The sequence below is a fragment of the Oncorhynchus nerka genome, linkage group LG23 (genome assembly GCF_034236695.1).
Source record: "Oncorhynchus nerka isolate Pitt River linkage group LG23, Oner_Uvic_2.0, whole genome shotgun sequence".
Lineage (NCBI taxonomy): Eukaryota > Metazoa > Chordata > Actinopteri > Salmoniformes > Salmonidae > Oncorhynchus > Oncorhynchus nerka.
Window position 1 is genome coordinate 38,381,722 of NC_088418.1, and position 12,340 is coordinate 38,394,061.

The 12,340-nt window shown below is 40.3% G+C and overlaps 1 protein-coding gene across 1 annotated transcript in view; it reads right to left on the reverse strand.

The window, feature by feature from the left end:
* Nucleotides 1–12,340, reverse strand: part of pcf11 (PCF11 cleavage and polyadenylation factor subunit) — a 36,858-nt gene that overhangs the window by 16,519 nt on the left and 7,999 nt on the right. The window contains 2 exon segments of the mRNA XM_029629914.2: nt 57–663; nt 10,084–10,261. Coding sequence (XP_029485774.2) covers nt 57–663; nt 10,084–10,261 — 785 coding nt within the window.

Sequence of the window (12,340 nt, forward strand, 5' to 3'; positions counted from 1 at the left end):
TATAACAAAATGTATTCATAAATTAGTCCCATCATTAGACATGAAACTCCACTTGCCTTTGAGTCTGTCAGTGGCGGTGGACTCCCTGGGGTCTTGTATCCTCCTGAAGCGTAGCCCTGGCAGAGACTTGAGCCTGGGGAACTCGTTCCCGTGGCTGTACTCCTGGATGATGGCTGCTGGGGTGGGCTGCTCCTCCTCTACCTCCTTCAGCCTGTCCTTAGGAAGCCTGGTGAACTTCATCCCTGAAGGAAGGGCGTTAGTCTCCCTGTTAACCTCGGTCTTGGCACCCCCAGGGCCCTCCCCGGGCCTCCCCTCTACCTCCTCCTGGCTGTCCTCTCCGTCCCAACCCTCCCCTCCTTGCTCCTGCTGCCACAGCATCACCTGGGTCCTCCTCAGCTTGGACTTGTGTTCATAGTAGGTGAGCTCTGCGTCGGACAAGTCTGCCCCGGAGGACACACCCCCTGTGGGTGTGGCCAGCAGGGGCTTCTTCCTGGTTGGTGGGAGGTGGTGTGGGTGGGCGTGTCCGTGGCCATCCTCACTGGAGCCCTCCCAGGAGTCTCCTCGCTGCTTCTCTTCCTGGTACTGGAACAGCTGCTTGATCTGGTGAGCCACATTCAGGAAGTCATCATGGCTGATCTCTCCATTCTCCAGATGCTTACTGGCCTACAGGGAGAAAGGGAAGAAGAAGATCAAGTTATCTAGTAGATTAAGTTCACTTTCCCCCAATTTAATACAAATGTTGAAGTGTGCACGTACCACACCCCTGCTAAGATTCCTCTCCAGAAATGAGCGCATGTTGGCTCTTTCAAAGGCCTGTATGGCTCATTATTGGGCAGGTGTACCATTTTAGCAATGAGCATTCTCCTGTAGCAGCATAGTGGCGTGGCTATAGATGGCTGATGGGTTGCCCATCTGCATTTGTTTAGGCTAACCCGATGAGCTAATCAATAACTAGAACACAAATGAAGTATCAGAATTGTGGCTTCATACCAATGCCAGCTTAGTATAATAACACTCAATACCATAACAATACTACAGCGAGAAAATGCCTTAACCTCTTGGGTAGGGGCAGTATTTTGTATGAATGAGGTGCCCAATGTAAACTCCCTGTTACTCAGGCCCAGAAGATAGGATATGCATATGCATGGTAGTATTGGATAGAAAACACTAAAGTTTCCAAAACTGTTAAAATAACGTCTGCGAGTATAACAGAACTGATATGGCAGGCGAAAACCCGAGGAAAATCCATCTAGGAAGTGGGATATTTTTGATGTGGGTTTTTTCTATTGAATGCCTATACAGTATCTAAATGGTTATGATTGCAGTTCCTATAGCTTTCACTAGATGTCAACAGTATTTAGACATTGTTTCAGGCTTGTATTCTGAAAAATGAGGAAGAATGAGACCATTCTTTCAGTGGACTCTAGAATGAACCAGAGCTAGTTTGCGCGCGTGACCGATTGCGCGCCATTCGTTGTTTTTCCTTTCTATTGAAGACGCTATTGTCCGGTTGAAATATGATCAATTATTTAGACAATAGACAACCTGAGGATGAATTATAAACATGGTTTGACATGTTTCGACGAACTTCACCGGTACTATTAGGATGTATTCGTCTGCATGTATTGACCGCCTTTAGGCCAGTGGATTACTGAACAAAACGAGCCCCCCAAAAAGTGTTTTTGGGACATAAAGAGGGACTTTATCGAACATTTGTGTAACAGGGACTCGTGACTGCAACCATATGAAGATCAAAGGTAAGTGGATAACACTTGTATTTTTATGAATGTTCAATTTGTCTACTTCTGTATTTTTAATTTGGCGCTCTGCAATTTCACCGGATGTTCGGACGCTTCCATCCCACCTGCCCATCAGAAGTTAGTCAAATATACAGCACGGTTACTGTATAAAACACGTGGTCAACTCTCCATCTGGAGAGCTAGGTCATTGGGTGTGCAGGCTTTTGATCAGCACTGCTTAAAACACACCCGAGTCAGCATAACAAGGTCCTGTTGAGCAGTTGATTTGTAGAATCTGACGTGAGAGTAGAGCTGGAACAAAAGTCTACACCAGCATTTCCTTTAGGAAATGTTGCCCTGGACAACGTGACCGGAAAGATTTCAATATAGCGGCCATGAGAGAAATGTACCAGACACATCTGCATTGGGTGTGTTACTCATTAGAGCATCCACCCACGCTGCTCAGAATGACACAAATCGCACTTCTGGTAATTCATCTTAACAAAAAAAAAATGGCAAACTGCAATTCGCAGGTAAAAGGGAAAACATTAACAGCGCACCTGATGCAAGCAGTATGACAGCGGTAAACACCCTATTTCTAAATTTGAGGTTACTCTAAAGATGCAACAACTAGGATGAAGGGTTGCTAATATGACTAGGATTATGCATTTGGCTTCTGGACAACCAATTAAAACATGAAAGAAACGTCATGAGGAAGTGTCATTAGACAGCACAGCACGCATGGCAAAATGCCTAGCTGATTTGAGTTGCGGCTGTCAGTGAAAAGCATCTTAAATGTGTGAAGATAATGAGTCTTAAAAACAATTTAAAATGTTGAAAAGGGAAGGGGTTTGTCCAGAATGCATCCACTCAGTTGTCTCGACAATTCTTGTGGGTTCATTGTTTCATGTGAATTGTTTGCTCTTTGATAGTTTTTATTTTCATAAATAAAAAATTAAAAAAATCCTTATTACATTTGTCACCAGTAGTAAATGTACCGGAACTGTTAATCCCGGTCATTTGGCTACATACATTTTTTCACTTAATAAATTAGGTCATTTACCGTTCTCATTCTCAGAGTGGAAACGTTGTTTGCAGAGTTCACAACCTTCTACACTTGAGAAACAAGTTTTGATTTATTTCATAATAATTTATGAGTTGTAAATGTTTTAATTGTCTTGTTTGGAGTGCTCCATGTGAGCAATGAGCATGGGTTAGGTTTCTCTGTCATGTTAATGTTGAGGGAGCACACACACCTGAGCAAGCATAGAAGTAGCCTAGCTGGCCTGCTGTGCGCAATTCTAGGTTAGTGCCCATTTGGGATGTTTGATTTCTGATCATCATGTTCACCACTAATACGCTTTCAGTAATATTTTCTTCATCTCACACAGTAAGTCAACAAAATCTTATTATTATTATTATTTTTTTAATTTTTTACAGCCATTGCGAATGGCCTAATAGTTTCTCACAGTAGGTCTATTTGAAAAATCCTGATAACCACCAAATCCCTGTGTGAAAGAGTAAAATATAATCTAATGATCACATATATCCAATGGGACTGTCATAAAATACATCTTTCCCTTGCACAAAAACAGATGTCGGTCCAGTGCTCAATGGCATGGGAAACTCTGGGACCAGATTAAGGCTGGTTAATAAAATGTTGCAAGCTCGCAAGAGATAGCTACAGGACAGATTCAGATGACACAATGTTGAACTTCACTAGCGATAACTCAAGTCAAGACAGATAGAAAGGGAATCAAACAGGCTGAGTAGAGATAAATGTGATTGAAAGTGAAATTTTCCTCAGTATATTTTGTATTATTTATTTGACGGCTTTATGTAGGCTACTTTTGTTTAGTTGATAATGGCCAACGGCTGCATTAGCCATCTGAGTTCCATGCGCTCATTTAGGCCATTCAGATGCCAATAATCATGGTATATCAGTGTGTCCATATGGCAAAGAAAGGTGCTCTCGCATTAGTGGAATTTTAACAAAGATTTATGATTAACCATTGACAATGATTTTGAGAAACAAAAATGTTATTGAAATGAAACGTTTCAATGAAAACCATAACTGACATGCAGATCGGTAGAAAAGGTACAATAATTTGTTTGCTTCCCCTAACTTGAAACTCAAGCACTGCATATAAATTCTTTCTAAAGTATTTGCCTGCACCTTTCTTTCTATGGTTGGATTTTCAAGCAAGGTAAGACATACCTCATAATATATAGTAAAATATGCTTTCAAAATACATACTGCCTCCAGCTCACATTGTAAAGTGGTTGGTAACACGCTAATAGCCTGCCTACCATTGCTTTTTCTCCCAGCCAATTAATCAGAAACAATTTCTTTATGGGCAAAAGCTAGCAATTTGCAGCTAACGGAAACCCTATTCTATACACCCAGTAGCTCTCTTGGAGGTAATATGCTATAAGAAGGGGACAAATTACAGGCACTTCAATGCGGCCGGTGAGCCATTTTAAAAATGAACATGTCTTTTTATTTCAATTGCGTTTTCTGGCCTACAATGTACTTCTTCTGTGCTATACAAAAACTCAGATAGATGGTCCTGTAGCCTTGCAGCTGCTGGGATTAGGTGAACATTCAGTCATTCACAGTCACTCGGTGCTTACGCTCTCAATTCAAATCTACGTTCACTGTCCATGCTGGACAACATTGATATGAAAAATTGGTGAGTCAAAAGAGAACAGTGGAATCAAAAATACTTTTCCACTTGTGGGACAGAAAGCAGTCTGATATGCCAAGAAAGTATAGCCATTTTGAAGGAATACAACCTCAGTAAAAAAACAACATTGCCAGCATGCTAATAACTACGCTAGCAATCTGTCCTCCAAGTAAAAGGCAAGCTAGGCCTCTGAATGTGCAAGCCCAACAAAATATTTTTACCAAACTGTCCTCTACTCAAGAATCAGTAAATGAGGCAAGTTTACATAGGGGCACATAAAATTGCACCTCAAAGAAAGACTTTCACCGAAGAGAAGTTTGAGACTATGGTGGAAACTGCTAACATACTTTGTCCGGATAGTGTAGAAAATGTGCTTATCACACCAATCCATCACCGGCGTGTTTAAGTGATAGGTGAGGCGCTTACCTCAGAGTTTAAAAAAAGAAAACTGAGGGCTTCAATCTTTTTTCTATCGCACTGGATGAGAGAACTGACAAAGACACCGCTGAACGTTAAAAGTTTTGTCAGAGGAATGAATGATAACTTTTAAATAAGAGGAACTTCTTGCAATGGAATCGATGATTGGACAACCCAGAGGCTCGGACATACACAGCAGTGTGTGTCTGCTTGAAAAAAAAATTATACCGTGGAGCAAACTGACAAAAGTCACAACAGATGGCTCCCTAAACCTAAAAAAGACAAAGTATGTGAGAACTACAGCACTATCCAGTGATGCACTTGGACACTGCCCTTGCCCCCATTCATTTGACATTGAACACTTACTACAATGGCTCAGATTGTACGTTATTTGGCTGAGATTATTTGAGTGGAGGTGATTATATGCTGTCAAACAGGCTATTCAATAGGAACTGAAATTATCTACTTTTTGCTCATAATTGTGTTATTCAGATTGTACTTAATGGGGATGTTTTTTTTTAACAGTGCTGTATCCATCATATATGCCTATTAATACACGTCTCCAGTTAAACCTTTTTTCACTTTGTGTAGAGCTGGTACAGTGACAAGATTGCAGAACCATTCTAGCAGCATATGTACAGCTACAGTACACTAGTAGTTGTGTCAAGGTGAACAAAGGCTTCAAATGTTGTGCCAAGTATATAGCATGTTCATGTGGTTTGAAAAGCCCAATGTGGCCCTTGAGCCCAAAAGTTGCCAACTCTGTTCTATAACATACATTAGCCTACAACCAAAAAGTCTAATAAAGTTATTCCCTCATTCAGGTATCAAATGGCTATACTTCAAGGTCATTAAGCGGGAGGGTTCTAGACAGACTTTTCTCCAGTGCCAAGTAAGACCGATGAAACGGCTACCTTTTCATCGAACAGGTTAAGGGAATGCTGGATATTTTGATGTGCAACGTGTCTAAATGGGATCCAGAACAATCAGATATTTTGGGCCCTTTAGAAATGATTTTGCTTGCATGCGTTTTGGACAAAAATACTAAAATCATCAGGGATTCAGCTAAAAACACATTTTTATTTAGGAAATATGTATTCCCACAAAACAAATGTAATCAAGGTATGAAATCGTTATTTTACAATACAATCTATTTTGGGGCTTAGTTGTTGTCAATTGGCAGTGTACAAATTATTCAAATTATTTTCAGTTAGTTTCGACAAAAATTGTCCAGCGGCTGAATCTAGTTCCCTGGCCGAATGCTACCTGTAGGGCCTATGCTACATGATTTACCAACTGAGGAAGTGGAAACTCAAAACACATGATCTAAATTGCTAACTCTATTGCTTGATGGCAATGAAATTGATTTAACAGTAAATGTAATCCTATAAAAACGTTCCATAGGTAGGCCTATATAGGCTACTCGTTGTAGGCCAATTCAACACAAATGGATCGCTACATATCATCAACTACACGGTTTGAAAAGTGGTGTTATTTCCTTTATTGACAGGTAAGAAATAATTGCTACTCACATTAAGCCGAGACTCCTCCTTTTGAAAACAGCAACAGTAGTTTGGTTTAGAAACGGTCTTGCTCGCAATTACATTTCAAAATGTAGCTCAACTGTCATGTCAGTATGCTGTCGCTTATCAGAATTGCATCTCTCCCTTCACATCATGTGCAAAGGGGGGTGGGAGTGAGAGCCAGCAGCGAAGTAGGGACAGGGCAGATACTTTCATTGCAGGAAGCAGGTTAATGAACATTGCTGTCAACCAAATAATGGCATTCGAACAAAAAAAACAAACATCTTGAAAGTGCACCTCAAGTATTATTTTTTTTAAATTACAAAATGTGCCATGGTGGGAACAATTAAGCAGCGGCACAATATGGAAACACAAAAAAAATGTGATGGAGATGATTAAAGACCTTTGAAAATGGAATCAAAGACATTTAAGACTTAACTTCTTATGGCTGCAGGGGCAGTATTGAGTAGCTTGGATGAAAGGTGCCCAGAGTAAACTGCCTGCTCCTCAGTCCCAGTTGCTAATATATGCATATTATTATTAGTGTAGGATAGAAAACACTGAAGTTTCTAAAACTGTTTGAATTATGTCTGTGAGTATAACAGAACTCAAATGGCAGGCAAAAACCTGAGAAGAAATCCAAACAGGAAGTGGGAAATCTGAGGTTGGTCGATTTTCAACCCAGCCCTTATTGAATTCACAGTGGGATATTGGTTGTTGCACTTCCTAAGGCTTCCACTAGATGTCAACTGTCTTTAGAAACTTGTTTGAGGATTCTACTGTGAAGTGGGACCGAATGAGAGCGGAATGAGTCAGAGGTCTGCCAGCAGTCACGCGCATTTCACATGAGGTAGCGGCGTTCCTTTGCTTTTTTGAAGACAAAGGAATTCTCTGGTTGGAATATTATTGAAGTTTTATGTTAAAAACATCCTAAAGATTGATTATATACATCGTTTGACATGTTTCTACAGACAGTAACGGAACTTTTTGACATTTAGTCTGCAAATAGGGAACGCGCTTCATGACTTTGGATTTGTTTAACAAAAGTGCTAACAAAAGTAGCTCTTTGGACAAAATTGATGGACATTGTTGAACAAATCAAACGTTTATTGTGGAACTGGTATTCCTGGGAGTGCATTCTGATGAAGATCATCAAAGGTAAGTGAATATTTATAATGCTATTTATGACTAATGTTGACTACCCAATATGGCAGATATCTTTTTGGCTGCTTTGTTGTCTGAAAGCTGTACTCACATTATTGCATGGTTTGCTTTTTCCGTAAAGCTTTTTTGAAATCTGACACAGCGGTTGCATTAATTGTTTTTAACACCTTCTCTACCGCCTACCTACCTCTTATCGTATTAAATCCTATAAAGTATTTATTTACCAAAAACCTTAGCTATGTACCAACAAAATTTGGAATCCTCAATTTAAATAATAAAAATGAGCAGTTATCTGCCTCCTGGGGTAAGTTTAAATAAGAATATACTTTTGAGATTTCAAATTGGGCTCAACTAATTTTTCTATTATCCTTATTAATATACGTGTCACTCTGAAACAGTAATTATTCAATTGGACACGGGAGAATAAGGTAATAACGGCCTCACCCGGTGGGGAATGTTCAGATTGTATAGCGTTCCCCATTTTATTATGGACCTTACTCAATACTCATCAATCAAGTTAGAAAGTCCATTTCCCATAATACCCCATGTTAAATTCAACATTGTGGTTAAATATACGGATTTAGTAATTTTATCAAATGTTCTAACAGATTAGTACAGTTCAAATCAGGATATGCATTTACATAAGGATATACATTCACACTTACTCTTTAATTAAAAATTCCTCAGCTATAGTACTTATTACTAAATGGAAAGCAGATCACTAATATAAGAAATTCTATCAACTATGTATTAATCACAGTCGCACATAATAGGGAGTGTATAAATTGTATACATTCAGGGCCAATCTTAAGGAGAAGTGTATCTATATTTCCATGTCTAACAATTGTATTTTCATCGACATGTATAATGAGTATTTCTGTAAAATGATGTGGCTCTCTGCAATATCACCGGATGTTTTTGGAACTAGTGAACATAACGCGCCAATGTATACTGAGATTTTTTAAATATAAATATGCACTTTATCGAACAAAACATACATGTATTGTGTAACATGATGTCCTATGAGTGTCATCTGATGAAGATAGATCAAAGGTAAGTGATTAATTTTATATCTATTTGTGCTTTTTGTGACTCATCTCTTTGGCTGGAAAAATGGCTGTGTTTTTCTGTGGCTTGGCTCTGACCTAACATAATCAATCGTTTGTGGTGCTTTCGCTGTAAAGCCTATTTGAAATCTGACACTTTGGTGGCATTAACAACAAGATTACCTTTAAAATGGTGTAAAATAAATCTATGTTTGAGGAATTTTAATTACGAGATTTCTGTTGTTTGAATTTGGTGCTCTGCACTTTCACTGGCTGTTGTCATATCAATCCCGTTAAGGTAATAGGGTGCCATTTAACCTCTTGCTTCTACTTGAGACGCTTGCGTCCAAACTAGAGCTCTGGAAATGCAAATGCGCTACGCTAAATGCTAATAGTATTAGTTAAAACTCAAACGTTCATTAAAATACACATGCAGGGTATCGAATTAAAGCTACACTCGTTGTGAATCCAGGCAACAAGTCAGATTTTTAAAATGCTTTTCGGCGAAAGCATGAGAAGCTATTATCTGATAGCATGCACCAATACACTACAACACAAAAGCCACGCAGGGGACGTAAACAAAATAATTAGCATTTCGGCGTTACACAAACCGCACAATAAAATAGAAAACAGTCATTACCTTTCACCATCTTCTTTGTTGGCACTCCTAGATGTCCCATAAACACTATTGGGTTTTTATTTTGATTAAATCGGTCCATATAAAGCCAAGATATCGTTATATGTAGACTGTGTGATAAACGAAAAAAAAACAGCGTTTTCAAAACGTAACGTCATTTTTTTTAATTCAAAAAGTCGACGATAAACTTTCACAAAACACTTCGAAATACGTTTGTAATGCAACTTTAGGTATTAGTAAACGTTAATAAGCGATAAAATTCATCAGGAGGCGATGTAAAAATCATTAGCTGTCTTCTTGGAAAAAATTTCAGGAGAGAGCTCTTCCAAATGATCTGGGCGGAGACTGGAGGTAAGTGGTTCCCCTGATTCGGTTCAACCAAGAATCAAAGCTGATTCAATTCACAAGACTCTAGACAACATGGGGATGCTGTGGGAGTTGAAACCTCGGTCTTATGTAATTCGGCTCACTGTGAACAATTGCTGGAAGTGGCGCAAGGATATTTATTTCCATTTTCTGTGATCAGGTTTTCCTGCGCTTTCCGATGTAACGCACGTTATGTTATAGCCACAGTCGTGATTTAACCAGTTTTAGAAACGTCCGAGTGTTTTTTAACCACACATTCTAATCATATGAACGTACTATATTCCTGGCATGAGTAGCAGGGCGCTGAAATGTTGCGCGATTTTTAACAGAATGTTCAAAAAAGTAGAGGGTAGAAGCAACAGGTTAAGAAGCACCTGTGTTGAGGCATACCCTTTGAGCAATTCTCCTTTGTATACTTTACAATTAAATGCGGCATCTACTACCTACTCAAATTGTGGGGAGGAAAAGCTGAGGAGATAGGCCAATGTTTTTTTGTGGGCGTACCTTTTTGAGCAGGTCTCTCTTGCTGGCAGAGTGAAGCACCTCTGGGATCTGCAGGTTTGCATCGACACTAAGGCGATGCTGTTTGGGGGTGGTAGGTCTCTTGCTGCTGGAGTATGACGGCCGTCTCTGTGGAGGACCTGCCCCCTTCCCATGAGCCTCCTCTGACGACAACTTCAGACTGATGAAGGAATGAGTTAATTTATTTGACAACTTTCAAATACATGTGGGCAGTTTCCCGACCACAGAGATTCTCTTTAGTCCAGGACTAGGCCCAATCTGTCTGAGGAACCACCCCTCAGTTGCCTCAGTCTTGTGAGTACAAAAATACACAGATATGCAGTGGTTAGGAGTGAGAACACACCGTGTCCCAGATTATACAGGTACACACCGTAACTAACACCACCAGATAACAAGCTGACTATATGTGTCTGAGGTTCAGAGGTAGATACAGTGCCATGAAAAAGTATTCACCCCCTTTATAATTCTCTATTTTTGCATATTTTTGATACCGAATGTTAGACCTTTAACCAAAACCTAATTAGGTTAGGTCTACATGAAAATGGTTAATAAGCAACAAATTACAAGCTTTGGAATGGCCTAGTCAAAGTCCAGATCTATTCCCAATTGAGATGTGGCAGGACTTGAAACGAGCAGTTCATACATAAACTCACAAATGTCGCTGAGTTAAAGCAGTTCTGCATGCAAGAGTGGGCCAAAGATCTGATATGACATAGCTTCGGCGTGTAAATCAGCTAGAAAGATGTGTCGGTATCGAGTAATTGTCTCTGGCCCCCTCCCAGTTAGGGGGAGTGATGAGCTCTACAGCAGAGTCTCACAACTCAATCGCTGGCTGAAAACTGTTTTCTGCCCCTCCCAAAAGATAGAATTTGTAGATAATTGGCCCTCTTTCTGGGACTCACCCACAAACAGGACCAAGCCTGACCTGCTGAGGAGTGACGGACTCCATCCTAGCTGGAGGGGTGCTCTCATCTTATGTACCAACATAGACAGGGCTCTAACTCCTCTAGCTCCACAATGAAATAGGGTGCAGGCCAGGAAGCAGGCTGTTAGCCAGCCTGCCAGCATAGTGGAGTCTGCCACTAGCACAGTCAGTGTAGTCAGCTCAGCTATCCCCATTGAGACCGTGTTTGTGCCTCGACCTAGGTTGGGCAAAACTAAACATGGCGGTGTTCGCCTTAGCAATCTCACTAGGATAAAGACCTCCTCCATTCCTGTCATTATTGAAAGAGATCATGATACCTCACATCTCAAAATGGGGCTACTTAATGTTAGATCCCTTACTTCAAAGGCAATTATAGTCAATGAACTAATCACTGATCATAATCTTGATGTGATTGGCCTGACTGAAACATGGCTTAAGCCTGATGAATTTACTGTGTTAAATGAGGCCTCACCTCCTGGCTACACTAGTGACCATATCCCCCCCCCCATGCATCCCGCAAAGGCGGAGGTATTGCTAACATTTACGATAGCAAATTTCTATTTACAAAAAAAAAGACGTTTTCGTCTTTTGAGCTTCTAGTCATGAAATCTATGCAGCCTTCTCAATCACTTTTTATAGCTACTGTTTACAGGCCTCCTGGGCCATATACAGCGTTCCTCTTGTCTACCCAAGGACGCCAGAGGACAAAAAATCAGTTAACCACCTAACTGAGGAACTCAATTTAACCTTGCGCAATACCCTAGATGCAGTTGCACCCCTAAAAACGAAAAACATTTCTCATAAGAAACTAGCTCCCTGGTACACAGAAAATACCCGAGCTCTGAAGCAAGCTTCCAGAATATTGGAACGGAAATGGCGCCGCACCAAACTGGAAGTCTTCCGACTAGCTTGGAAAGACAGTACCGTGCAGTACCGAAGAGCCCTTACTGCTGCTCGATCATCCTATTTTTCCAACTTAATCGAGGAAAATAAGAACAATCCGAAATTCCTTTTTGATACTGTCGCAAAGCTAACTAAAAAGCATCAATCCCCAAGAGAGGATGACTTTCACTTCAGCAGTGATAAATTCATGAACTTCTTTGAGGAAAAGATCATGATTATTAGAAAGCAAATTACAGACTCCTCTTTAAATCTGCGTATTCCTTCAAAGCTCAGTTGTCCTGAGTCTGCAAAACTCTGCCAGGACCCAGGATCAAGAGAGACGCTCAAGTGTTTTAGTACTATATCTCTTGACACAATGATGAAAATAATCATGGCCTCTAAACCTTCAAGCTGCATACTGGACCCTATTCC